Below are 27,699 nucleotides of genomic sequence, written 5' to 3'. Positions count from 1 at the left end.
GGAAGAGATCTCCTGTTGTGTTGGCTTGACAACTCAGAGATTGAATCCAAGTGAAGGGTAAGCAGTAGGTCCTGGCTGATGGACTTTAATAAAGCTGCAGGAATATTTCAGTATGAAGAGGAGCTTCCTGGAATCTCTAGTGAAATGACCACCTGCATTGCCTGTGTTTGAGACTGTCGTGGGGGAGGGGTGCTTTCTCTGTTTCTCTTGTTCTCTCAGGCCCAGGTTTGCAGGTTTGCCACCCACCTGGGCTTCTTGACAGTTGTCCAGTGCTTTTCACCCCAAATGCACCACTAGAACGCATTATGTGGGTATTAAGCATTGCCACCCTGCGAAAACTTCTCAGTTTTCAAACTGAGTTAGATTCCCATGATGACCAAAGGCTGGAGCGTGAGACTCTAATTAGCATCTGACTTTGCAAGGTATACCTGACCCTTGATGGTGTGCTTGGTGGAGGGGATGGGTTGGAGCACTGACAGCAGCTCCTCACCTCCCCACCACCACCCTCCATCCCTACTGGCTCTTCCTACCTGGATTCTGGAAAAGTCCATGGAGACAGAATAAGTTTAATTCTTGTTTATCGAGTGCACTCAAACTTGTGCTGTTCCAGGGTCAATGGCACTCCCAGGCCAGGGATGCTACAGAGGGGCCCTCTGGGGTGGGCAGAGTGGATGCATCCTCTTTTTCTGGATGACTGACTCACAGTAGTGAACCTTCACCCAGGGCTTCTTGGAAGAAGGGGTGCCACCGGCCAGGCCCCAGGCACAATTTCTAACTGAGCGCCTAAAGGCGTTCACAAAGGCATTCACATTGTCCTGAGGTTTGGGACGCTGGAACCTGAATCCTGTGATGGATTCAATTGCTTCAAATGCAGAATGGCGGAAGAGGTAGCTAAGGTTGGACCCCAGACAATCCCAGTCAGTTTTTGTTGAAGTCATTTCAAAGGGATGCCTGAATTAGCCTCTGGGTACTCTGCAGTTGGCTATCTGGCTGGATCTGGTTGACAACTGGCCCAGACTGTGTTAGTAGGCTCCCTGGCACAAGGTAAGTGAATGAAGGACCCCAGTTTGCCACCATTAGTTGTTGGTGCCACATTATGAGGGCAGCGGGCTCTGGTTTAGGAGCAACACTCAGAGCAAAGTAGCTGAGCATGTATTTCAGCGGCTTAAGGTCAGTGGTTTCAGAGGCATGTCCACCAGAGCCTTCCTCTCATCAGCTCCCAGATGGCCACACCCCCACGTCTTTGTGTGACCCCCAACCTTTTAGCGAGGGCACAGGGAAAGAAGGCAAATGTCTGGAATGGGTGTTATTCCAAGACCTCCCCGTGGAGACCAAGGAGCCAGTGGGCTTTGTGGGCTCTGCCCCACTACTAACCCAAACCATTCACTCTGCCCGTTGCATAGGACCCGTGGACATGGCGGGGTAAAAGTCAGGGGAAACTGGAGGAGGGGCTTGCTTGTTCTGTTTTTTTTTTTTTAGTTTGGAGACTGTTTGCTTCCAAGCCAAGAGCTGTGAAAAAAGCCCCAGTAAACCCTGGGATATTAACTCACTTCAAACAGTGCATGTAAGTTTAGTGAGCTGCTACTGAAACAAGCAGTTTATGAGAGAAGCAAAAACTGAAACACGTTAAGTGAAAAGTAGTCCTCAGATGAAAGAGAAAGACAGTCAAGCCATACATCAGTAGAATCTCCTCTCTGTCTCAATATCCTACTGTTTTACTATGAGCTCTTCATTTCCCTTTCATTTTTTTCCCACTATGCCAGACAGTGGAGAACCTTTGGAAAACCAACGGAGGGAAGGGTCTCTTCTTTCAGAGCTGGTTCTCCCTGCTGTCTTTAATGGGGAAGCTGTTCTCTGTCAAGATGCTCTCCTTGCTGGTTATGTTTCAATCCTGCCTGCACAGAATCCCAGACTCCTCTCCTAGAAATTTCGATTCAGGGTATCTGGGGCTGGGTCTTGGAACCCACATGTTCCAAGCACCCCCAGGTGATTCCGATAAGCCAACAAGCTTGGGAAACATTGCCTCTCCCTCAGACAATGAGACAGTCCCTGCCCTGCAGTGGAACAGCCAGCAGTTCTGTAGTGTAAACAATTCAGAGGGGAAGGCAGCACCAGTTGAAGCTGTAGATATTTGGCCCCCTCTCTAGAAAGCTTTATTGTTTTGCTGTTAAATGTCATACTTAGTTGTTAGAATCATTGGCTTTAATTTTTAAAGTGCAAGCATCAACACTGGCCAGCACCCTCTCTGGGCACACCCTTAATCCTAGATTTTGTTTAGAATGGGACCATCTTTTCTAACCCTCTTAATAATCTAGACTAATCACTGAAAAGTCACTGTTCTATAGGGAAAAATAATGACCAAAATAATCAGACTGGCTGAATCACAGAATCTTCTATTCAACTCAGATGTTTATATAAGTTGGTTACACAAATCTGCTGTGGTCTAAATGAACTTTTTTTTTAAATAGAAATCTGTCCCAAAAGGACTACAGCTACATTTGCTTAGGCCTAAATGTACTAACATTTCCTTCTATAGCCCTCTACAAAAATGAAAATAGGTGTCCATTACTTGTGACTTTATATTAGTTTGAAGGCTCAACCTATTAGCCATAGTCTGTTTAAGACCACAGGTTAGGAGCCACCCCAGGCGTTCACAGCCATCAGTCCCCCGTGTGGCTGTACAAAGCAGTCTGTCTTGGATTCTCTATAAGCAATTTGTCAAGAAGACAAAGACAGTATGGCCACATCAGTCTCACCTCCTCCTACCCTTGGGAATATTTACAGCAAGGGAAAACATACCTAATGTGAGGGTAGGGGTGTCTCTACTCGTGAAATACAAATTACTTATGACACGGGGTCACTGTTTTTAATTTTCGTTTTAAAATCTGACACTGAATCTGACAATTGCTAATTCATGTTTGACTTTGCAGGGCCTTTCATTTCTCTTTAACAACCTCATACATCTGCTTGCATCTCTTGGCAAAAAAGTATTGAAATTATTTGATGAAAACATCCTTGTAAACCAGTTATCATTCAGGAGTGGATTCTAGAAAGCTTTCTTTATTAGTTCCCTAGAGATAATACTTAATGTGATTATAAAGGAAACAGCAGAAGTGGAGGAGAAAATGACTTGAATAAGAGAAATTAGAAAGATGATCATTTAACCAAACCATAAACACATGTGAAATATTTCTTGACCAAGAAGCCCTTTCCTAGAACCTTGATTTTAAAGACTGACTTTGGAATGACACTGCTCCCTCCCAGGTCTGTGGAAAGGGTGCTGAGCTATAGAGGTTCACAGTTTTGAGTCCAAGTGAAACACTAGCTCTAATTCTTTCTGAAGGTATGTTTAAAGAATGATTTAACTACTCTGTTTCAGTTCTGTCTTTAGTCAAATGAAGTGGGAAAAAAATATGGCACAGAGTAGCTATGAGCAATAACTTTGCAACTTGCCCGGAACATAGTGGAACAAGCTCTAATAAATATGAACAAATCCTCCCTAGTGGAAAGCACTATGGACTATGTTATTAGTCACCTTTATTCTTCCATGGAAATCAGTCAAGTCCTTACCCCAAAACTGGACTGAAAGCCCCAAATAGCCAGATCAAACAATGGGGCAAGGGATTACATTCCAAGGAAATGAAAAATGACATAACACAGTCCAACATCCTCGAAGTGAGATGCCCTGAGCGAAGCTGGTGTTGCATAAACTCAGTCATGTGCAGGGCTTGCAGACCGTCTGTTTTTCTAATAAAGCTAAAGGAACAATGATGACCCACTCACCCCATGGCCAAGCCCACAGATATGGAAAAGCAATGATCTGAGTACATCAGCATAGTGGCCACACACGTGCACGGAGCCATCAGCAGGGCTCAATGCTCACTGCCGTTATCTAACTTCATGTCCTTTTTGATTGATTTTTTTCCTCCTTCTTCTTCAAGAAGTCCCCAAAAGTAGACCTCTTAATGATACGCATGTAAGAATCGATTGATATGTCTACTTGACTTAATTCCTCTACTGAAGAAAGCAGGCTTACATTAGAACTGAGAGTCAATATAATGTATTATTTCTGATGCATGTTTCTCCTTGCCAAAAAATGAGAACAAAACAGACGGTGAAAAATAATAAACTGGGAGACGGAAGTACATAATGTAAGATACATACAGATCTATATATAATCCTAATGTGCTGAGAGATCTGGACAAAAAGGAAAAAGGATTTCATTCCAAGTTGCTGCTACTTTTGATGCAAATGTAGTAGGCGCCAGGACCATGAGCCTACTCAAGTAGGTAGAGAGCAGCCGTCACATGTGACTCTTTGTGAAGATTTCTATCAGAATCAAGGGTGTGTTGGCAACAGTCATCAGTATACTTAGCACAGGTGATCCAAACTAAGGAAAAGATGCAGTGGAAAACACCAGCTATTTACTCTACCTAGTCTAGCAACGCCCCCTGAACAAGTATGCTGTGTCTTTATGTGTTGTAGCCTGTGGTGGTGAAAACTCACTACAGAATAAAAACAAACACTGCATATTACATTTAGTCTACAGCATGCCTTTTCTGCTCAGTACAAGAAAAACCTACTACCCAGCAGGTAATGGGACTGGTGAGCTGCCAGCGGCAAGGTGGTTGGATGTTGTTCTTTTTTTTTTTTTTTTTTTTTGCCCTCAAATAAAAAATAAAGTAATGACATCATTGAATATCCCGACGAAACTCTTGTTCAATTCAAAATTCATCTTCAGAACTGTCGGCTAAGAGCATCACTCGATCTTGCATGCTGTTGAATTCTCTCTGCTGGAGAAGGAAAACAGAAAACTATTAAACTCTTCATGTCACGGAGAAAAACTGAAAAGCAGACCCCCTCTGAAAGTTGCTCTGACAAACCAACCAAATGGAAGTGATGGTGTGGGCGTGCGGATATGTTCATGCATCATTAAGCCCTGTGTGCTTTATTAAGCAAATTAGATAAGCAAGAAGCTTCTGCAGCTGATTAGGTTTTGCTGGTGGTAGTTCCATACCTTTCTTTTATGCCTTTTGAAGCCATTCCTCCTTCGGCGATTCATCACTTTAATGCTATAGAGGGCTCCCAAGATGAACAAGGCTCCAGCTATCCCAACCCCTACGGGTACCAGCATCCCAGACATGTAACCAGCCTGCAGAGAAAAACAAAAGCACATTAGGATTCTAAACAGACCACTGCCCTGGGCTTCTCATCGCTGCTGTACGAATTCTCTTGTCTATTTTGTTATAAAATAAAATAGCACTTAGAATAAAGTTACTTTTTATGGAGAAGGTAAGAGAGGGAGAAAGAGGTATGACTATATTTGGCTATTTCAGATACTTGGAAGTATTGAAATAAATCAGCCAGACTTAATGGCACCTCCAGGCACTTGCTTATGCTCCTTTGTCGACATCATGTTTTGGTGACAGAAATATAATTTGTTTTAAAGATGGATGAAGTAAATTTCTGGGAATGCCAAGGCTATTAAAATGCTATAAACTGGAAATAACAGCCTGAGTTGAGTTCCAAGGGAGATAAAGTGCCTTCTGGAATACTATGCTTTGGGAGGGCCGAGCAGGGTCTGGACATCGGTGGTCTCCTCGCTCACAATCTTACCTGCATTATTGCAAGAATGGCAAGAGGAATGTGCATGCAAGCTATCTAGTGAAAGATGAAGGCTCTGGAAACAGGAAAGAGAAGGAATTACAAAGGAAAGAACAACGCCAGGACTGGAGCATAGGCAGAAAAGACAGCGCAGAAAGTGGCTGGATTCATTTACATGAAAGGAATACCCTGCCCAGTGGACAGGACCAAAGCTGGGGCGTTGGGAGGGAATTCTGAATGTCCCCAGCCCCAAAGAAGGGACATGGCAGAGAAGGACACAAAGATCACTGCCAATAATACTGTACCTCCAAAGAGCCTGGAGACATCAACCCATGTGTCGTCTAAGTTTCCAAGATGTCACTGTAGATACCTCAGTCTTATTTTGTTAAGAAGTAATATAAATTCTAAGATTTATTTTAGAATAACACAACTCCTTTATATGATAGGATTGTTTATGCAGCTCAACACAACTCCTTTATATGATAGGATTGTTTATGCAGGTCTCTCATTCATTCTGCAAGAATAAGCAAGTCTTACGCATGGTGGGCAAAAGTGGATAGTCCTAGATGATATCGATCCCATGTGGACTGAATCACTGAACACTGTCAGAAAGGTAACATGGTGAGAGCTCTTAACCACAACCAGAGAGGGTGTTAAGGGTTCCATTCACTTGTTTATGTTTATACTAGTTTGTAATCAGGATCCTGATCTTCTTATAATCTCTATTTTGACATGTGGCATTTCCCTGATAATTCTCATTTCCCCTGTTAAAGAACTTTAGGGAATACATTCTTCTTGTCCAACTTTAAAGAGAGTAAGATGTCTGAATACCACAGTCTTAAGAGAACAGTGTGAGCTGCACACTTCCCTGGGCTCAGGCCCTTCTCCAGCTCAGGAAAAGGCCATTACACTTGGACTCCCAGCATCTTGGCGGATAAGACACCTAAGAGCTAGAAGGGTATGTGCTTACTAGAGTCCTTTCATGAGGACATGACACATGAGGCCTTCTAGAAGACCCCTTCCAGAAGTTTGACCAGACAGAATATGTAAATAACTAAAAAATTAAAAGCTATAGTATTTTAAATAGGCATGGGGGGTCAGGGGGACATGAATCTATTTACTTGACTATGTCTACAATTTCTTATATAGCATAAACTACTTCCAGGAGCTTTCTTCATAAGCCCACAACAGAGAGGGGCAGAAAAAAAAGTCTCCTAAAAATATTATGGTATACAGGCTATAATACTTCTAGGAACAAACAAACATTTCCAGAAGTAATCAGAGGATTAAGTGAACTGATTCAAAACTGCAGCCCCTCTTTTAGAACGTAGCCAGCTCACTCACTAGTTTGACTTTCCAGAGTCTTGAGTTAGAATATGGAAGTTCTTCTGTTAATTTGAATATAATAACATTGTTTGGCAGCATACTAAGTTTTTTCCCCAAGAAACAACACCCATTTATTTTCTAGCAAATTAAAACTCTTTACATAGCCCAAACTTTTTCCAAAGGTCTTCCAGATCTACTTAAGGTACACAAAATAATATCATTTTCATGTGGGACAGAGCTTGGGCATTTGCACCTGAACTCTGTGTGTGTGTATTTTAATTCCATTCAACAAACATACATGGAAAGATGGTCAACATTAGGCCTGGAAGACTAAACTTTATGGTACTGTATGTTCATGGGATGATTTAGGCTGCTGGATGTTCAACTTGATCAACCTCTGTGTGAGTCTTCTCCTGCTAACACAGCTTAACTTCACATCAATGACATGAGTATTGCAAAATAGGTCATACTCCCCATCTCTCTTATTTACACATTTAGACTTCTTATTTCTAGAACCTGAAATTGTGTAGGTTTCACAAAAATCCAGTTTATATTTCTCCTCTCTTTTTTGTTTCATATGTGTGTATACGTATCTATCCCTGGCATCTGCTTATGCTTTAACAATTACAAAATAAGAACAAAACAACTTATCATTTTCAAATATAATTTAACAATCTCTCTTTCAAAACCAATTGAAAATAAACTCTTCTTTTAGAATATCCATAACTTGTTGCCTTACAGAAATGACGATGAATAAGACCCATGTTTATCATTTTTAACTTACAATTCTGCCTCCTCCCATTTCTCCATTCACAATTATTGTATACATATGTGCCTCTACATGTGACATGCTGAGGACACACCTATGTTTTATTGTGCCCAAGAATGCAAACCCTGAACTCATTTATAAGAAAACATCCAATAAACTAAAAATGAAGAATACTGTATAAAAAGACTATTAAAATGTTTCAGATTAAAGAAACTAAAGAATTAAGACAACTTGCCTAGATGACCCTTGACAGATACTATGCCAGAGGAGAAAAAAATATTTTCATAAAGGACATTTTGGTTTTGTTGGGGAAAAAAATGAAATATCAATGTCAGAACTTGGCTGAAAAGCCATTTAAATGTATCATTTATTTTCTCAAGGATTCTGTGACTTTCATCAAAGAGGCAATAGTTTCATTCCCAAATAGTTTCTGAAGATAATAACAAAACAGCCATAGACTGGTGGAAAGAGGGAAGGAGGAAGAAGGGCAGATATGCAGATGTGTGCACACATGAGCGTGTCCACATGTGAATGCATGTGCACGTAAAGTTACACTAGTTCAAGCACAGGGAGGCAGATCTGGGAGCGACCAGAGGGACTCCCTCCAGAGACAGAGTCAAATACAAAAACAAAATGCATGAAAAATGTCAACCTCTATTGAAGACCCAGCTATTTCTTGCAATTTTTTTTTTGAGACATAACTAAAATATACACTACAGAAGAAAATGAGGAGAGGGCTGTAAAAATTTCAAAGTAACCCACAAAACTTGGAATCACACATAAAATTATTCCTCAGAGTGAAAAGCAACCAGGAGAAGGTTCCAGGCCTTGAAGACCAGAGAAGTATGGATCCATAAGAGAGAAAAATACAGGTAGCCTTTCTCGAAAGCTGTGCAGATTTTCAAGTGGGGTGGTGAGGCTATATATACATGCAGGTAAGAAATTTCTGTAATATCCAGCTTTAAAATAGGCTACATGCCAAGACTTATTTTCCTCAGCCTATTTTTTGGGTCTGTTTTTATAACCCAGACGATATTTTCTATAGAAAAGACAACATATGGGATCCTAGATTAACATACCAAACCCTGTTTACTTTTCATTGCATTATATTTTCCCCTAGAAAATAACAAGGAGCACTTCCAATGTAAGTATATCGAGTTCTAAACTTTTGAGCTTTTCTTACCCCCAAATCTTGCTCTGTGTACCTCCTTTACACATTTGGGCCCATTACAGATACTAAAATAGCCTCCACTGACCTCAGCAGGCTTAAAATTGTTCAACATCACATGGAAAACTTGTGAACATAAAGTAGTTTCATTCTCAAAATACATAGATGCTAAATTGTTCTAAGAAGCAGACAAATACTAGTGAGGAGACGAATATAATTAGATCATTTTATGCAACTGAAATGTTTCCTTTTATTCTTTAACATCAAGCTGTCAGGAAATAAATATTAATCATTCAAATATTGACCAAAAATAATTAAAAAAAAAAAACCAGAAATATATTCTGAGATGGAGAGCTGGAGGTAACTCAATATCTAGCAACTGAAAAGTTTTCCATTTACCCGTAGGTAAATCTGAGCTGGGTTATAGTAATGGGACCTGACACAGGCCACAGCAAGGAGTTCAGGATTCCATCAACATTTTTATGAGTAATTCCAGTGTAAAATTATGAAGTAACCAAAAATAAAACTTGGAGAGTGTTGCAAATCAAAATAAAATGAAAAATATGTACGTGGCAAGAATTTATATTGTCAATCACAGATGTAGATGGCAAGATTAATGTAGGAGAAGCACAGCTTTCTCCAGCAGCCATTTCAGACAAGTCAGCTCATTATCACTTAGTAATACTGGCACCTCAACAGACCACATAAAAGTCTAAGGATTATAGTCAGGAGGTCAGGTATTTTTACCCAAACCTAGAGTAAGGTTTAAGGTTGCTGTCTGCAAACTTTTATTCTTGAATCAAGTCCATCAGTTTTTGCCTTTGGGTTCAAAGAATCAATGTCTTCCCATACCCAAAGGGTTAATTCCTCATTCAAGAAGACCAGGCTTAAAAGAGCCAAGCACTGGGACAAGAGATGCCCATTCAAATGGAATTACATTCCTGAAGTTCCCAGAAGGAAGCCCTTCAAGATATGTCAAGGACATTATTCAGTTGAGCATACAGATATCACCTTCATAAGACCAAGCAGTGCACCAAAGAAGTGGTGGCCCGAGGGCTGCATGGGAAGGGGCTGAAAAGGAAGATCTTGTTTCTTGCTGGGCACCTGGAAGTGAGCAGTCCTGTGTCTTTGAAGAGTTTACCAGAATCAGAGCAATGAATGGAAGTGTGACCTCTCTGAAGATGGTTTTTGCCAGAGATTTGCCCTCTAACGTAAATCCAAGGGAAGAAAATACTCCTCTTACCTTGTCTTTTAGCTTTTCCATCCAGCTTCTCACTAGAGAAAATGAGAGAATGAAATGTAAATAGCCATCTTTTTATTTATGTTTCATTAAGTTAATGTGATTATTTGTAGTTCATGATATTAAGTTAATCTGATACAATGACGGTTTTATTGCTTGAAATACAGTAAAAGAGTCAATGCTATTAATATAATGACATAATAATCTTGTTTTTATTCTCACTTGTCGAAAATGAATAGAACAAAAACATGTCCCTTATATCATCATTAGTTTAAGAGATTTTTTTAACATTGATTTTTTTCTATTTTACAGCAGTTTATTTTTACATAATTTTGTACATTTTTAAAGAGATTTTTTTGTTTGCTAATTGTATTTGCTATTATTAATGAATGCTTTAGGGTGGCACCTCAGGAAGAAGAGATTAAGTCACCTTTAAAATATCAAGTTCAGGCCCTCCCTGGTGGCGCAGCGGGTTAATGCACGGCACTAAGAAGCTAAAGCCACTTCAGCATGAGTTCCATCCCCATCCCGGAGGCGATCCACATGGTGCGGCAGACCTCTCCTGACCTGCCCACTGCTCCCCTCAGCAGTGTACTTCATCCATCTGCCTGTTCTGCTCCTCCCTCTGTCTCTGGTGAATCCTCTCTTCGCCCCGCACCTCTGGCTTGACTATATTCATTACTACCTGACAGCAGGGATGCTAATTAATGTGCATGCAGCTTTATCTCTCACAAAACACATTCACACATACTGCATCATTGGACCAGCAAACACGAGACTCTGGTAAGCTGCAACTAGGGAAGAGATGAGGCACTACAACCCACAGAAGCTAACAGATTTGCCTGTAGTGAACCAGGGAGTAAAGTCACTAGCAGGCCAATCCTTCTATGACTAAACAGACAGGAGTAAGACTTCCCAAGGGCCTGTTTCTTCTGGTGACATCACCTTCTTTTCTCTCAGACTGAACATGTAAAAATCCCTTTAGTTCTTCTATCTCCCTCAACTCCCAGCTTCAATCTCTCCTGTCAAGATCTTGGCAAGGGCTCTCTGGACTGTCTTTTGTTCATTACTCCGAGTCTCAACTGATATTCAGGTGAAGATAGTGGCAATCAATCAGGGTTAGATCAAGATCATGGGAAGGTCAAAAGAAGGAAGTGCAGGAACCTCAAGAATGATTCTAGAGTGGTTCCAGGGTGAAGGGAGGTCACCACTGGAGCAGTTCTGGACCCTCTAGAGCCTTCAGTTTCCTCACATGTAAAATGAGTATGGTAACACTTATCTTGTCGATTTTGCGACTATTATAAATAACATATGCCAAGTTTCTAGAACAGTGTTGGTATAGAGAAATGAGGAAAGAAAAACAGAGCAGGAGAGGAGAAAGACAGACATACAAAATATGAGTACTGTGTTGACATCTTTTCTAAGTCCAACACAAAAATTTAAATTCAGACAAGAGAAAAATCAACTCCTCTACTCATTCAACAAATTATTTATTATGCACATTTTCTAAATCTAGGCTCTACACAGGGACAGTAGAAGCTACAGGGACCTAATCCAGAGAGAAAAGGGTGACACCATCAGGTCTGTGAGAAGAGGATGACAAGCAACAATGTCAGATGGAGAGGGTGAGGGGCAGAAGGCAAGCTGAGGAATGGGGCATACGGCAAAGATATTTGAGATTAGGGCATAAGCTGGTTATGAAATATAAAGAACAGAGGAAATGCAGATGGCCAACAAGCATATGAAAAAATGTTCAACATCACTTGTAATAAGGGAGATGCAAATTAAAACCACTATGAGATATACCACCTCACCCCAGTGAGAATGGCACATCTTCAAACAACTGGCAATAGCAAATGCTGGCGAGGATGTGGAGAAAAAGGAACTCTCCTGCACTGCTGGTGGGAATGCAAACTAGTACAACCACTATGGAAAACTGTTTGGAGGTTCATCAAACTGCTTAACATGGAGCTTCCCTACGACCCAGCAATCCCACTCCTAGGTATCTACCCAAAAGACACAAAAGCACTGATTGAAAAAGATACCTGCTTATTGCTGCTTTATTTACAATTGGAAAAACATGGAAGCAGCCCAAATGCCCAAAAGTAGATGACTGGATTAAAAAGATGTGGTATATATATACAATGGAATATTACTCAGCAACCAAAAAAGAGAAACACATGTCTTTTGCAGCAACTTGGATGGAGCTGGAAAAGATCATGCTTAGTGAGATAAGCCAGAAAGAGAAAGAAAAATACCGGATGGTTTCACTCATAGCAGGAGTATAATGGAACAGGCGAGAAAATAATAAGAATAATGAACAGCCATATACCAGAGATATTTTGTGGGGGTGGAGTGGGAAATGGGCTCAAAAACAGGGGGTGTGGGGGAGGGAAGTGTCTGGACTATGGTGATGGCACACGGGTGACTAGTGATGGGAAACCCACAGGGATTACAATTGAGATGAAAAAAAAGGTACAAAATGATGTAAAAATAAACTTATATTATAAAAAAAATTTTTTTAAACCCAATGAAATATAAAGAACAAAACAAAAGAAAGGTGGGAGCAGAGATACAGATTGGGCACCTCATTGAAAAGGCAGGATGGAGCCAGCTGACTGCTTCTGGATGGCCGAAGCAGGGCAACAGGAGAAGAGGAAAGGGAGGCACAGGTCAAGCCAGCAATCTAAGATGTTGGTAAGATGTTGAACTGTACAGGCAATTCACTGCCAAAAGAATTATTTTAATGGAGGCCTTATAAAACAGGTCTTACTGGCACAACTGACCATATCTTAGGTTCTAGAGCAAATATGAGAGTTCTGCTTTGGATAACTTCCTGGAGCAGTGGTTCTCCATGAAGTGTGCACCCACATCTGTCACCCATATCTGTTTCAACCAGCCACATATTCAACAGCTCCAGTTCTGTAGATCAGAAGAGGAGCTGAAGAAACAAAGCTGGGCAAAGTCTGGGCTAGTGAGAGGTGACACATGGAAGACAGTGGGTCAGTATTTGGTGGACATGACTAAGCCTGGCTGTTTCCCCAAACAAGATCATGAGACCCCTGCAGGTCCACTCAGTACTTCTTGGGTGTCTGCTAGGATAAGTAACATGTTATTGGACTTTCAGGTGCTTCATAAATATTTCTTCCTTCTTAATTTTATTTTTCTTCCTTCCCTCCTCCATCCCTCCCTCTCTCCCTCCCTCCCTTTCTTCCTTCCTTCCCTCCTCCCAGTGAATGCACAATTTTCAAGTAAGCATGATGATCTTTCATGAGGATTCTGTACACTGTTCTCAGCAAAACTTTCAAGCAAATGTTCCAAATACATTTCATACAGTGATCATTTTAAAACTTAAGCAATTGTAATGATAAGGAAATGGAAAAGAAAGAAGAAAGAAAAAGCACCTTTTAATAGAAAGAAAGGATTCTTTATGAAGAGCAAAACCAAGAACCCCAATTTTTTTTTTTAATAGAAAAGCAACACACTGATGAAAGGGTTATGAATTGTTACTACTTCTTGGATGTGGGTGAGGAATTTGTAATTAATACCAAAAGCTTTAAAAAAGAGAGAGAGTTTAAATTTTCTTATCCAAAATTGCAGTATCTTAAATAATTAATCATGGATATGCACAAAATTTTTACTTAAATGCTATTCACTGCAGCATTATTTATAATAGAAAAGAACATGGAAACAACATCAATATTCAAAAATAAAGAATTGGTTGAAGCACTCAAGGGGAAATAAAGTTTTAGGTTATATCTACAGAACGCACTATTACATAAAAATTTGAATTTTTTTAAAGAAAAATGCATAATGGCATAGTGTTGAGCAAATTATAGAAGGGGATTGAAATGAAGCAGAATATGTATCATGTAGATCTAAGTTTGTGGAGAAAAACAGCATGTGTATAACTGCAGTGATAAACAGCAAAGTGTTACTGAATTCATCTATGGGTTATAGAACTATGGGTGATTTTTTTTTTATTCCACATATTTTTACAATTTTCCAATTTATCCAATTTATTTCTAATTTTTTACTTCTTTTTAAATAAAGGAAAATGCATGGTGGATTGCTGATTTGGAAGACACAAGAAGCTGAAGCACTTCCACTTGGTTAAATCCTTAGCCCAGAGGAGTCAACTTAATCACACTGATTTCTGGTTTGTTTTGTTCCTTGAAATTTCATCTAGTGCATTTAAAGATAGCACAATAATATAACAAAGGTTCTGGTCTCCTTCTGTTAGGGAGAAAGATTCACAGAAAAAAAAGGTACACATGGGTTATTAAAACCAGGTCCAACTTCATGCTCACCATCGCCCTCTTGTGTATGGAGTCCCAAGTATAGTAATTTGCCCTCTCCTGCCTATCTCCCTGTCTATTGGGGAGAATAAAGAAGAAATTGAAGATAAAATAAATTTCCATGTATCCTATAAATTGTAAGTATGATTGGTTTTTATAGACTGAGTGAAAAGTATTAAAATTGCTCCTTAAGAAGCATATTTTTAATTTCCCTTTATTTCTAATAATAAAGTTTTATTGGCAATCTATTTATCCCTGACATCTGCAGAAATTGCCTTCTGTTAAAATGGGTGGGAGCCAGAGGAGATTCCATCTCTTTTAAAGCTTACAATTGCAATTAGTTGAACAATTCACATAAAGCTTCCAAGGTGGGTGTTTTTAATCCCTGTTTTAAAGATGAAGGAAGTAAGGTTTAAGTACTGAAAGACACACAGACCCTTACGACTCTAAAGCACATGCATGTTCAAATGCCAGAGGCTCACTTTGGGCAGAAGTACAGGAAGGTAAGCGAGGTGGTCCTGTCAGGGCACACAATAGGGTTCCTCCATTTCCACAGATGAACACATACCCAAATTGGGGCCAGTGTGGATCAACTCATCTGTGCATTATCCTGGTTCCTTCTTTCTCTATCTTCTCCCTGTCTGCTCTCGCTGACAAATGTCCCCTTTCTTGCCTTCATTGTGTGCCTTCCTCAAACTCTGTTTCTCATTCTTTATCTCATTCTTTATGACACTGTGGTTGTGTCTCTCTTTTCTTCCCTTTTTTTCTCTTTTGCAGACTCTATATATCTGTATGGTTCTTTTGCTCTTTTTTTCTCCTCAGGTACCTCTGTGTGTGTGTTTCTTTGTACATAAGAATAAACTAAAACACTTAGTTCCATCTTAATATAAGGATTTGTCTAACTTAGTCATGTAGGCCACTGGGAAACAATAGCCTTCAGTGGCAGAAATTGTGAGATGAAACTGAAAACTCTGATGAACAATACTGAAGATGAGTGTAAGATCAGTGTACATGTTTACAACACTATGAGAACAGACAGACTACAGAAAGCAGGAGCAGATGCCTAATGGGATAGGAATGTTTTATTCTGAATATGTATAGTTTAAAGTATTTGTACTATCTCTATTTGGATGTTTCTTTGGGCAGTTAAGTTGGAGAAACCCACTTGGAATATGAAGGTTAAGAATTCAAACAGCATATTGCTAAGAGCTGAACTTAAAAGAGTGGATAAATTCACCCTGCACTTTAGAATGTGTATTATAAAGGGTTTGACAGAAATATATAGCAATAAAAGAGAGAGAGAGACAGAGAAAGATAATGATAGATAGATAGATAGATAGATAGATAGATAGATAGATAGATAGATAGATAGATAGATAGATAGATAGATAGATAGATAGATAGATATCCAATTACCCTAAAGGAACTGGCTTATGTAATGATAGAGGCAGACAAGTTCCAAGATCTGCAGGATAAGTTGGCAAACTATAGACCCACAAGAGCTGACAGTGAATTCTAGTCTGAAAAGTGGAGACTCAAGATTCAATTCAAGTCTGAAGGTAGAAAAAAACCAATATTCCAGCTCAAATGCTCAAACAGGAAGAATTCTCCCTTGCTCTAAAAGTGGTGGTGTTTTGGTCTAGTCAAACCTTCAACTGATTGAATGAGGCACAGCCACACATTATAGGAGGCAATCTGTTCCAGACAGTCTAGAGATTAAGTTAATCTCACCAGAAACACACTCTCTGACATGCCTAGAATAATGTTTGGTCAACCATCTGGCCAGCCCATGGCTCAGACAAATTGACACAAAGAATTAACTATCACAGAGTGAGACTAAAAAAGGCCATTGTCATAATGCCAAGAACCCCAACATTTAAAGGCCAGGAAAAAGAGAGTGGAAAGGGGAGAAGAGGAGAACAGAAAATGAATAGACAGAGAGGCTTTAAACTTGGATTTTTCATATGAAACAATCCAAAAGTGCTTGAGGGATTTTTCACATTCTATTGTTCAAATTCTTTGTCCAGATGCTGCCAAGTCCATTGGTGCCTGGCCTGCTGCAGAGGTGGCCTGCAGACTGTTGATGAGTTTTATCCTGCACAGGCCTGAGGGTATCTCTGTCTAAGGGTGTCTTCCAGCTGTAGGAACCTGTGGAGGGCTGGCCAGAGCAATGAGAAAATACTGCCCAGCTAGCCAGCCTCAATCAGTGAAGGCCAACAGTAAATAAGCATATTCATTTCCTATTGCTGCTATCCAAATGTAATTGCTTATAACAATACAAATGTATTATCTTCTATTTCTAGAGGTCAGCAGTCCAAAATTAGTCTCATGGACTAAGTCAAGGTGTTGGAAGAGTTGGTTCCTTCTGCAAGCACAAGGGAAGAATATATTTCCTTGTCTTTTCCAGTTTCTTGAGGTTATCTGCACCCCTTGTCTCATGTCCCCACCTTCCAGCTGCAAAGTCAATAACATAGCAATACAACTCCTACCACCACCACCTCTTTCTCATTTCCTCACTCTCATTCACCTATCCATACTTCCTCTGTCATGTTTTCTCCTCTGCTGACCCTCCTAGTTCTTTCTCATAAATACCTTGTGATCATCTCCCCACCTCTAAATCCTTAATTCAATCACACCTGGATCCCTTTATCCCTTTGTAAAGTATTCCCAGTTTTTGGAAACTAGGATTGTTAGAAAGAAAGGATGTCCTGAACGAACTCTACAGATACACGTTTTGTGGACTCCACCACCACTCCAGACACCAAAACTACAAATCCCAGCAATACCAAAGGGAGGGCTGCTAGGATCCGAGGGTGGAGTTTAGCAGCCATTTTGTGTTTTGGGATATAAAACTGGACATGTTGGGTGAGGGTCTCTCTCTTGGTCTCATGGCTGGCAGCTGTTCTCTTGGCTCTTGATCAGCTTCCAGTGTGCTATTAGGGTTCTAGGTCAGTGAAACTGGTAGGATGCATTAGTTAACTTGTATCTCTCTCTCTTTCCCTGGGTTGTTCCTTTTCTTTTCCCCTTGTAAATAAACCCATTATTGACCTTTTTGTGTGTGTCTGCAGTTGAGTCTTGAGCACACAAGTGAGGACCCACAGATATTGGGGTTTTATTGTTTATTACAGATAATTACAGATTATTCTGTAATAATAATATTCTGTAGCAGGATGGGCACATTGGTGAGGGTCATTATTTTGCTTACCACTTGGTAAGCAAAGTTGTCCTCTTTCAGAAGATGTGTTCCATACAACTTTTCAGCAAATGCACAGCAGCAAGGAGACCCACCAATAGCCCGCTAATGAACATCCCTTCCCTGGCTCTCCACCCATCCTGCTCACTCCCTCATTCCCCATGCTTCCCATGGCCACTTCCCAATTAAATTCCTGTGCCTCAGTCTAGATTCAGGGTCTAGTTTTAGGGAGTCCTAAAACTAGGACACTAACCTACAGTCATTACATAGTCTGGCCTGTCCTTTGCCATACCAATTCTATTTTTTTTTCCTTAAAATAACCTTTTAGAATGAGCATAAGTAAGGGGCAAGGAAGGTAAGCTGGCCAAATTCATGGCAAATGCCATATCCATTTATCTAAGTCAATTCTAATCAAAGAACTTAAGGCTACCTGAATTGTAAACTATGGCCTTTCCATATAGCATCATGCAAGATGTACTTCACAGCAAGTTCCATTTAGCTCAGGTTCAATCTTGAAAGGGTTATAAACACAGTCTGTTCTATAATCAAATTATTTTTAACATCATTTACATCTTTCAATATTTGGGGAATGATTTTCATTTTAGTCAACACAAAGAGAAATGTATGTTCCACTTAAATAAAAACCGAAATATCAGAACATAGTCTTTTGTTCAAAGAATATGTAACTAAATTTCAATCACAGTGTTTCTGCAATGTCAAGAACTAAATGGAGACTAGCTTTTTCTTTCTTGTTATTTAATCATAAGTGCCTCTTCTAGCCCAAGAAAAAGACAAAGCTTTTTCCAACTTACATAACCCATTTAAGAACAATAAAACTTACCAAGTTTTAAATATTATCTGCATGTTTTTTAAAGAAACTTAAGTTTTTCTAACTACAGATTATTCTGTAATGATGCTAAATTTACCTGCTTTAAAATCACACAGAAACCCTATCTATAATCATTTGCTCTTCACATAATTACAGAACAGCACGATTCCGATGACTAGAACGACCTAGTTCTTTGCATAGGACTAAGTGAGCAGTAATGGTGCATCTAAGAAGCAATTAATTGTGAAGGTTTTGCACTGATAGTTACAGAGAAGGGTATAAGAAGCCCAGATACCTTCTGGAAAGATGCAAAGAGAAAGCCTTATAATCAATCTATGTCTTCAGAGGATCACTTATCAATGCAAATATTGAGCAACTATAAACTGTATTGTTTCCAACTCTGAGAGGGCAATCATGACTTTAAACCACATGGAAATACTTGATGTATAAATGTTTACTTTTCTCTTTCCAAAATGAGAAACATGCTATACAACATTGCTTACCAGGAGAGGAAAACAACTTGTCTATACTCCTCCTCTTCCCTCACTGTGAGAAAAAAAAAAAAAAACACAAAACAAACCAACGAAAATCAATGTATCTTGCCTAAGAAACACTTGAAAGTTCTGCTGAGCACTGAGGTTTTCAATCTATGGTTTTATCACTCATCATCATCAAGTCCACACTCAGGGGATTTGAAATGCTACCCAGCTCACTATTAAGGAGTCTTTCCTCACATTTTCACTACCTGATTGTCAATCCATTTGTGGGGGGAAAAAAATAGGTTGACCTTCAGAATTCATTTGCAAAGAGTTTACTCCTTCCTGAAGTACAGAAGCACCAGGCCTCCAATGCAAAGCCAAGTTTGTGTGTGTTGCTTGCCAGATGCACTGAATCTAAAACTCACATCTCCAGATACATGTGAGGCTTTAGCAAACACAAAGTCCACCTTCCCTACCTGCAGTCATTCCTTAATCTAAATTTTATAACAAGAGATAGACTACTTTAGCTTCAAGATAAAGTCATCAAGTAGCCTCTCTGTTTTATAAATTTTGGAGTTTTCAACACCCCATGATAGAAGCCATGGCGTGTTCATAGGGTTGAGACAAAGGAAAAACTGGCTAATGATCAGGTAACACTGAAGTTGCATGTGTGCCAACGGCTCTCATCTACTGTTTCTAACATGGTTCCACATAATCAACATGAAGCTCCCACTTCCCTAGGGCCCTGTTCAGCCAATAGGTGAAATAAATTCAGTGGAAAACTAAATCAACACTTTGGTGGTCTTCAAAAAGGGAGAAAACACCACAGGGTTAGAAACGAAAGAGGAGAAGTTACAAGAGGCACCACAGAAACTGAGGAGATAACAAGATTATGACAAATATGTATATACAAATAAATTCGGCAACCTAGGTGAGACAAACAAATGTACTCTCATCCAAGACCAAATAGGAAAGAAATAGAAAATCTCAACAAACCAAAGACAAGGAAGTTGAAACAGTAATCAAAACTCTCCCAAAAAAAGAAGTCCAGGACCAGATGTCTTCAATAGCAAGTTTTACCAAATTGTCAAAGATGAACTAATACCTATTTTGCTCAAATACTTTCCAAAAATTGAGAAAGAATGAATACTACAGACACATTTTTTTTACATTTTTTAAAAAATATTTATTTATTTATTTGTGCATACAGAACAGGGATACAGGCCAGAGATGCAGGGGCAGTGAGAGGCTTCACCAGAGACAGAGTGGGGAACAGAACAGGCAGACTGACGAAGTACACTGCTTAGGGGAGCAGCGGGCGGGTCAGGAGAGGTCTGCCAAACCATGTGGTCACCTCCGGGGCAGGCGCGAATCGAACTCATGCGGAAGCGGCTTTAGATTCTTAGTGCTGTGCTTTAACCCGCTGTGCTTTAACCCGCTGCGCCACTAGGGAGGGCCCACCAGACACATTTTTAAGACCAACATTACAGAAACATCAAAACCAAAGACAATGCCAAAAAAGAAAGCTAAAGACCATTCTTCCAAATGAACACAGATGCTAAAGTCCTCAATTAAAGCCTTATAAAACCAAATCTACAATGTATCAAAAAGATTATATATTATAACCACGTGGAGTTTAGACCAGGAATAGGTTCTACATTCAAAAAATCAACATAATTCAGCACATCTACAAAAAGGAAAGCAAAACCTATATGACCATATAAATAGATGCTGAGGATTCATTTGATAAGATTCAGCATCCACATATGATGCAAACTTCAATGGTATTTTTCAAAGAAATGGAACAAATATTACTGAAGTTCATATCTAAACACAAACTACCCCAAATAACTGAAGCTCTGTGGCCTGAAAAGGGGGGTTATGGTGGTGTTATACTATAGGCTTCAAACTATACTATAAAGGCATAATAATTAAAACAGCATGGTACTTGACAAACACACACACACACAGTTCAACAGAATAGAATTGAGAGCCCAGAAATAAAACCACATGTATATGGACAATTAATCTATGACAAAGGAGTGAAGATGACCCACTGAGACCAGGAAGGCCTCTTCAAAATATGGTGCTGGGAAACTTGGACTGTCATGTGCAAAAAAAAAAAAAAAATGGAACCAGGCCACTATTTCACACCATACTCAAAAATCATGGATATAAGGCATGAATATGAGACATGTAACCATAAAATACATAGAAAAAAAACACAGTCAATACACTCCATGACAGGTACTTGAGAAAAAGAAAACTCAACATTATAGTCAAGTCAACCTGCCCTGATGACTAGAATGTTTTCATTAAAAACAGTTTTTTACTAAAACAATTTCCCACTTAAATTATTTATTTTTCTGGAATAATCAAAAAATATATAAGATCAATTACTAGGTAAGAAATAGAAGGCAGAAGCAGAGCCACAGCTAGGTTTCTTATTTCATTTGTTTTCATTCAATTAGGAAAATAAAAAAAATCCAACACTTATTAAGTATCTAATCAGTACCAAGTACTGTGTCAGAAAACATCTATAAAATCTCATGTATTTATGAATTAAAATAAAGACTGCAGTTCTGCTTAAAGGGGAGAAAGAGAAATTGAATTTAATTTTTTCAGCAGATATAATTAAAATCCCAAAGCTCTGAGCATCAATTAAACACTAGCAATAAAATTCTGATTATCCCAGAGACTCATTTCTATATTTTTATGAGTTGCCTAACTATGCATGGCCCTGAATTTGCCATCAACCAAAATGAATTTGTTTTTAACCTAGGAACAAACAAACCTTGAACCCATTCACAAGTTTCCTATGAAGGAGCAGCCAGAGATCTTTTGTTTAACTAGCAATATAGCTATCTACATTATTAATGATAAGTTTATTTTCTTCTTAATGCAGAACTCTAAAGGCCTTCGATGCAGCAACAACTGACAAATGTACATTCAGAGAACCTAAGCAAACAGCATCCACTTTCTCTCTGGTTCAATACTGTAGAGAAATATTTTTCCAAGTTCAAAGAGAACTGCAGCTACTATGAACCTCCTATTTTAAGTAAAGTGCTTCCAAAAATTTAGTTTATGATAGAACAACAAATTGAAATTCCTGACCCAGGCATTCACATAAAGCCAAAGAGAAATCAAACAATAATATCAATAGTCTTCCTTAACCTTGTTCACTCGAACCACCTACATCACAGGAAGTTGCCACCGTTTTTCACCTAGTACCTACCACAAAAAACTTCCCTGTTATTTTCCAAACAATATTTTTTTAAAGATTTACTTATTTATTCATACAGAACTGGGGTACAGGCCAGAGATGCAGAGGGTGAGAGGATTCACCAGAGACAGAGTGGGAGCAGAACAGGCAGATAGACGAAGTACACTGCTGAGGGGAGCAGCGGGCAGGCCAGGAGAGATCTGCCACGCCATGTGGATCTCCTCTGGGGCAGGCAGGAATAGAACTCATGTGCAAGTGGCTTAAGCTTCTTAGTACTGTGCTTTAACCCGCTGCGCCACCAGGGAGGGCCCTTATTTTTCCAAACAATATTTTTAAAGGGCAATCTGACCTCACTCGCATGAGAATGGCCCATATCAATAAAACCAGAAACAAAACAACAAATGTTGGTGAGGAGAAAAGGAACTCTGTACACTTCGGTGAGAGTACTGACTGGTCCAAACCCTATGGAGAATAACATGGAGGCTCCTCAAAATATTAAGAACAGATCTACCACAAGATCTAGCAGTTTTATTTGTTGGTATTTATTCAGAGAATGCAAAACTAATCTGAAAGGATATGTGCATTCTATGTTTGATGTTGGGGACCTGCCTCAACATGCAACAGGGGACAGGGTCTTTAGGTAGGGTCCGGAGTCCGCCTTCGGAGATACCAAAAAGGGGGAAAGTGGGAGCGGGAGCAAGGAAGACACGGGAGTCGGTGTTTGGTGCAAGTCTTCCTGCCCATCTTTTCAGCAGGTCTTTATTTATACTGTGTAGCAAGTAGTTAATTACAATAATGTATAAGGTAAGTTAATAAGAAATCACCATAAAAGTCTCAAGGAAGAGGGAAACAATGCATCCTCTTCCTGGCACTTTATGGCATTCTAGATTATACACATGTGTGATAACTTTCATTTATACAGATGTTTAACTATGACTCAAAGGATAAGAGGTCTGGGAAAGAATGAGCTGTTAACAAAGGATTGTTAGGGATCTTAGGGAAGGAATAAAGTCAGCAGAGTCATCAGTGATTGTCTAAAAAGAAGCTAATGGCTAACTTAAGGCTAGCAGAGAGTAGTTAGTGTTTGTTTAAGAAAGGGGTAATTAAAGAAAAGTAAATTAAGAAGAAAGTTATACAGTCATGCATTAAGCAAAACCTGTGTAAGCAAGGTTAGGAAATTGTCCATGAGTCCTTATGCCCTGGGAGTCTTATCTGTTTTGCTTTTTGTTTCAAAAGACTGAGGAAGCTTCCCAGAAGTCTTTATGCCCAGGGGGTCTAATCTCTCCTAGGGTGCCTTTTGTCTCAGGAGACAGAGGAATTTCCTGCCCTGGGACAGCCCCTGGTTGCCTGGGCCAGGCACCCACATTCTGAAGTTAATGCAATATAGTTGTAAACTTATGTTTATTCAGAATATTTTGATATTATGATTATACAAAAAAGGGAGGTGGTAACGTAAGTTAGCAATGGAAATTCTGATCTTTCAGAGTTTTTCCCTTCTGTCTGGAATTTGTCAGTTGACAGAAGTTACATAGCTTGTGTCAGTTTACTGCAGCAGTATTTACAATAGCCAAGCTGTGGAGACAACCCATAAGTGCAATAATGAGAGTGGTAGATTACGAAGACATGGCATATATACATAATGGAATAATAGTCAGCTGTAAAAAGATGATAGATGAAATCTTGCTATATAGATGGAACTGGAGGGAATTACACTAAGTGAAATTAAGTCAGGAAAAAAAAAAAGCAAAACACTGATGCTCTCACTATATGTGAAATGTATAGGAGCAAAGCAAACTAAATCAAAACAAACCTAGAAATTTGACTGAAGAATTGAGGCCACCAGAAGTGATGGGGTGGGGAGACGTTCCACATAGGGTGCAGGAGCCCAACTGTCTATGGCAGAGGATTATGAGTGCTTTGGTGGTGGTTCTGGTATGGTGACATACATCTGTAGAGGTATGAACCTACACCCCTAAGTCATATATAGTGCTGCAAGTCAATGTGACGTCAAGTTTTTTGCAAGTTACAGACAGAGAAACACATCATTCCTTGCTTAAAATCCCTTCCTATTGTCCTTGGAGAAGGAAGCTTCAACTTTTTCACTTTGTTTACAAAGGGCCTGAAGATCTTGGTTCTCACAGTGAGCTAAGTCCCTCTTTAGACTTGTCTAACCTGTCTCCACCTACTCACCTTCAGGCCAAGCATCAAGGGCCCTTTTCAGGGAGATTTGCTTGCCCCCAGCTCCCTCTCCTGGGGCATCTAGAGTGACCCGTTGTGCTCGTGTCTGTAACATCACACACTACACAGCAGCATAAATGACTGTTTCTGTTCCATGATGGTCTTTTCATAGCTGCTTAAACTCTGGGGTTGGCTCTGTGTCTGTCATGCTCAATGTTGCTGCTTCAGCACCGAGGAATTAAAGAATCATCTCTCGTGATGATGTAGTCCCAAGAGGACAGAGCACTGTTTTGGAACCAGGTAAAGGATCACTCTATTAGGCAATAATTGTATTAGTACCTGCTGCAGACTACCTGCAGGGCAGGTGTAAACCATTTTTATACAGTGGGCCTCCCTTTCAAATAGACTCTGGGTCCTTTTTTGGGATAATGCTAGTAAATGCATAAAATGAAAGCACATCAGGCTCTAAAGAATTATATTTAAATCCCATTACCCATTTTATTTTTATAATAGTAAATGTGTCTTTTTCCTCTTATTAAATAAGATTTAGTGGCAGGTCTAATAACTACCATAATTTCAACATCATGATGAGCATAAATAACAAGTTAAATTAACTATGACAAGTACAATGTGATATGAAACTACCCTGTAATACTTATTCATGAGAAAGGCATACTGTGAATACTACTGTACCTACTGCCTACAATCACGAAAATGAAGGTAGGAATTACTGAAAGTAAAAATGCCATTTCAACTTCTAAGTCAGTGGGCCCCAGAGCGCTCCATCTCCATGGAAGTTATGGAAACTGACTGCTTTACTCTGCTGCTATGGAGTTACTCCCTCTCCAAACTCCTGGATCAACCACCCCATTTGTGGGGCATCCAGGCTTCCCTCAGACTGCTCCAGGCAATGACTGAGCCCTCGGGGTGCCATAGGAAGCCCATTCCTGAGGAAAGGGGGGAGGACAGACCCTCTCTGGTAACCTGGTCTCATTCCATCTCAGAACTGAGCTGTCATCTGCGTCCTTTCCCACCCACTCCTCCTACCTCACACAGCTACTTTCACAGAAGTCAGACCCACACTGCAGTCTGAAACTGCTCCTACTCGGGCTCCCTTCCCTTTATCCTTCCTAGGTCCCCTCCTAAGCTGCACACATGGACTGACTATGCTCCTCAGAGGCCCTGATCTACACAATCCCTTGTAACCAAGAAAAATGAAAAGTCTGTTATTCAGACCTGATTATTCGTATGATTGGATACACTGTATTGGCAACACTTTACCAATATCTACCATCTGATTTAAAAAAAAAAAAAAAAGGATTCTCTTTTAAAAGGCACATTGGGGGCAGGTTAAAGCACTGCACTGAGAAGCTAAAGCCATTTCTGCATTAGTTCGATTCCCGCCTGCCCCGGAGGTGACCACATGGCGTGGCAGACCTCTCCTGACCCGCCCGCTGCTCCCCTCAGCAGTGTACTTCGTCGATCTGCCTGTTCTGATCCCCACTCTGTCCCTGGTGAATCCTCTCACCCTCCACATCTCTGGTCTGTACCCCAGTTCTGTATGAATAAATAAATCTTTAAAAAAAAAAAGGCACATTGGTATTATTACATAATCACTGGTTCTTTAAAATTAGGGCTACATGCTTAAAATAACCAGAGTACAGAATCATCATTGAGCTAAATCAATTGCTTATTTTAACAGTCAGAAAGTTCTTGAAAAAGATGGCAGAATTGATGCTGTTTTGGAAATCACTTTTTTGAATTTAATTTTTTTATTAACAAATACATAAAATAAAGTTTTATTTTATGTATTTGTTCACTTTTGGACAGTATGTGATTTCTCCCTGCAGGTGTAGGGAGAAAAGAGTTCTCCTACCACCACAGGACTCATGATCCATTCTATACTCCCTTATGCTATTCCCTCTGTGATTTTGACCCTTCTCCTCACCTGTGTTTGTCTCAATTCTATGGTCAGCTTGAAAGTTTTGTCTTTTTCATGACCCTGTGTTCATTTCTCCAGATTTCACATGACTTCTTAAAGCCCATAGCATCCCCCTTCCCCACTCTCAGCTCTACCCGCAAGGCACTTGAGGTATCATAACAACAGGAAAAGTAATGTCAAAAGCAAAATAAGAAACAAAAACAAAAAACAAAAAAAAAAGGAAAAAGAAAATGTAAATGTAAATAACCACAGACGAATCAAGATGAGAGAAATAAATATAGGCATGCTGGGGAAAAATGTGTTCTCAGCACCCCAAGTTGAAATTTGCAATGCATTTCCCATTGACACCTCTGCTGTGGCACTGGTTAGTTCTACAGAGCCACTGGAACACATTCTATTTCTATTACATTGTGAAATACATCCGTCATTGTACGGGGCTGCCCCAGGGATCTCAGCATGATATATAACCTGGTTTCTAAGGGGTAATGCCCTATACATTGCAAATCAATTTCTGGACAAGCATCCACTCAGAAATTTGAAACATACCATGTTTCCCTACAATGTAATGGGTTCAATTGTGTCCCCCAAAGACAGAGGTTGATGTCCTAACCCCTAGTACCTCAAAATATCACTAAATTTGGAATAAAGTGCTAGCAAAGAAATTAGCTAATAAAAAAACGAAGAACTGGAGAAGGATGGGCCCTTAATGCAATACAACTCGTGTTACTAGAAGAGGAACAGAGACAAGGATGCCATGTGGAGACAGGGACATGCAGGGAGAAGAGGCCACGCAACAACAGAGGCAGAGGTGTGGTGCGAGTTAGGAACACTGAGAACTTCCTGCCAGGCCAGAAGCTAGCAGAAACAAGGAGCAGACTCTCCCTCAAAGCCTGAAGAAGGAACCCACCCTGCCCACATCTTGAGTTCAGCTTCCAGTCCCTGGACTGTGAGGCCGTAAATTTCTCTTGTTTTCACTCACCCAGTTTGTGAGTCTCTAAAATAAATATAATAAGCATAGGTACAGTTAATAATACTGTAATGTGTATTTGAAAATTGCTAAAAAAAAAACCTAGATCTTAAAAACTCTCATTGCAAAAATAATAATTCTAACTATATAATAATATATATTAGCTAGAAAAATTGGGATCATTTTACAATTATACAAAATATCATTATGTTCGACACCTTTCTGGTTAACATTAGTTAGATAACTAATTTTTTTTTAAGATTTTTTTTTTAGATTTACTGATTTATTCATACAGAACTGGGGTACAGGCCAGAGGTATAGGGATGATGAGAGGATTCACCAGAGACAGAGTGGGGAGAAGAACAGGCAGATCGATGAAGTACACTGCTAAGGGGAGCAGCGGGTGGGTCAAAAAAAAGCCTGCCACGCCATGTGGGTCACCTCCGGGGTGGGGATCGAACTCACACTGAAGCGGTTGCAGCT

The 27,699-nt window shown here is 39.8% G+C and overlaps 1 protein-coding gene across 2 annotated transcripts in view; it reads right to left on the bottom strand.

Moving 5' to 3' along the window:
* Positions 1–4,044: 4,044 nt before the first annotated feature.
* LOC101621250 (chromosome unknown open reading frame, human C14orf37) overlaps positions 4,045–27,699 on the bottom strand; it is a 107,432-nt gene continuing 83,777 nt past the window's right edge. For both annotated transcript variants that reach the window (XM_004681837.2, XM_012724554.1), the window contains 3 exons: positions 10,111–10,142; positions 5,018–5,152; positions 4,045–4,793 (listed from right to left, as the gene is read on the bottom strand). In XM_004681837.2, the coding sequence (XP_004681894.1) occupies positions 4,725–4,793; positions 5,018–5,152; positions 10,111–10,142 (236 nt within the window). In that variant the 3' untranslated portion in view covers positions 4,045–4,724. The remainder of the gene's footprint in view (positions 4,794–5,017; positions 5,153–10,110; positions 10,143–27,699) is intronic.

The sequence above is a fragment of the Condylura cristata genome, unplaced genomic scaffold (assembly GCF_000260355.1).
Source record: "Condylura cristata isolate star-nosed mole 26May11 unplaced genomic scaffold, ConCri1.0 scaffold00013, whole genome shotgun sequence".
NCBI lineage: Eukaryota > Metazoa > Chordata > Mammalia > Eulipotyphla > Talpidae > Condylura > Condylura cristata.
The sequence above is the reverse complement of the archived record's forward strand: the minus strand, read 5'-3'. Positions and strand labels throughout refer to the sequence as shown.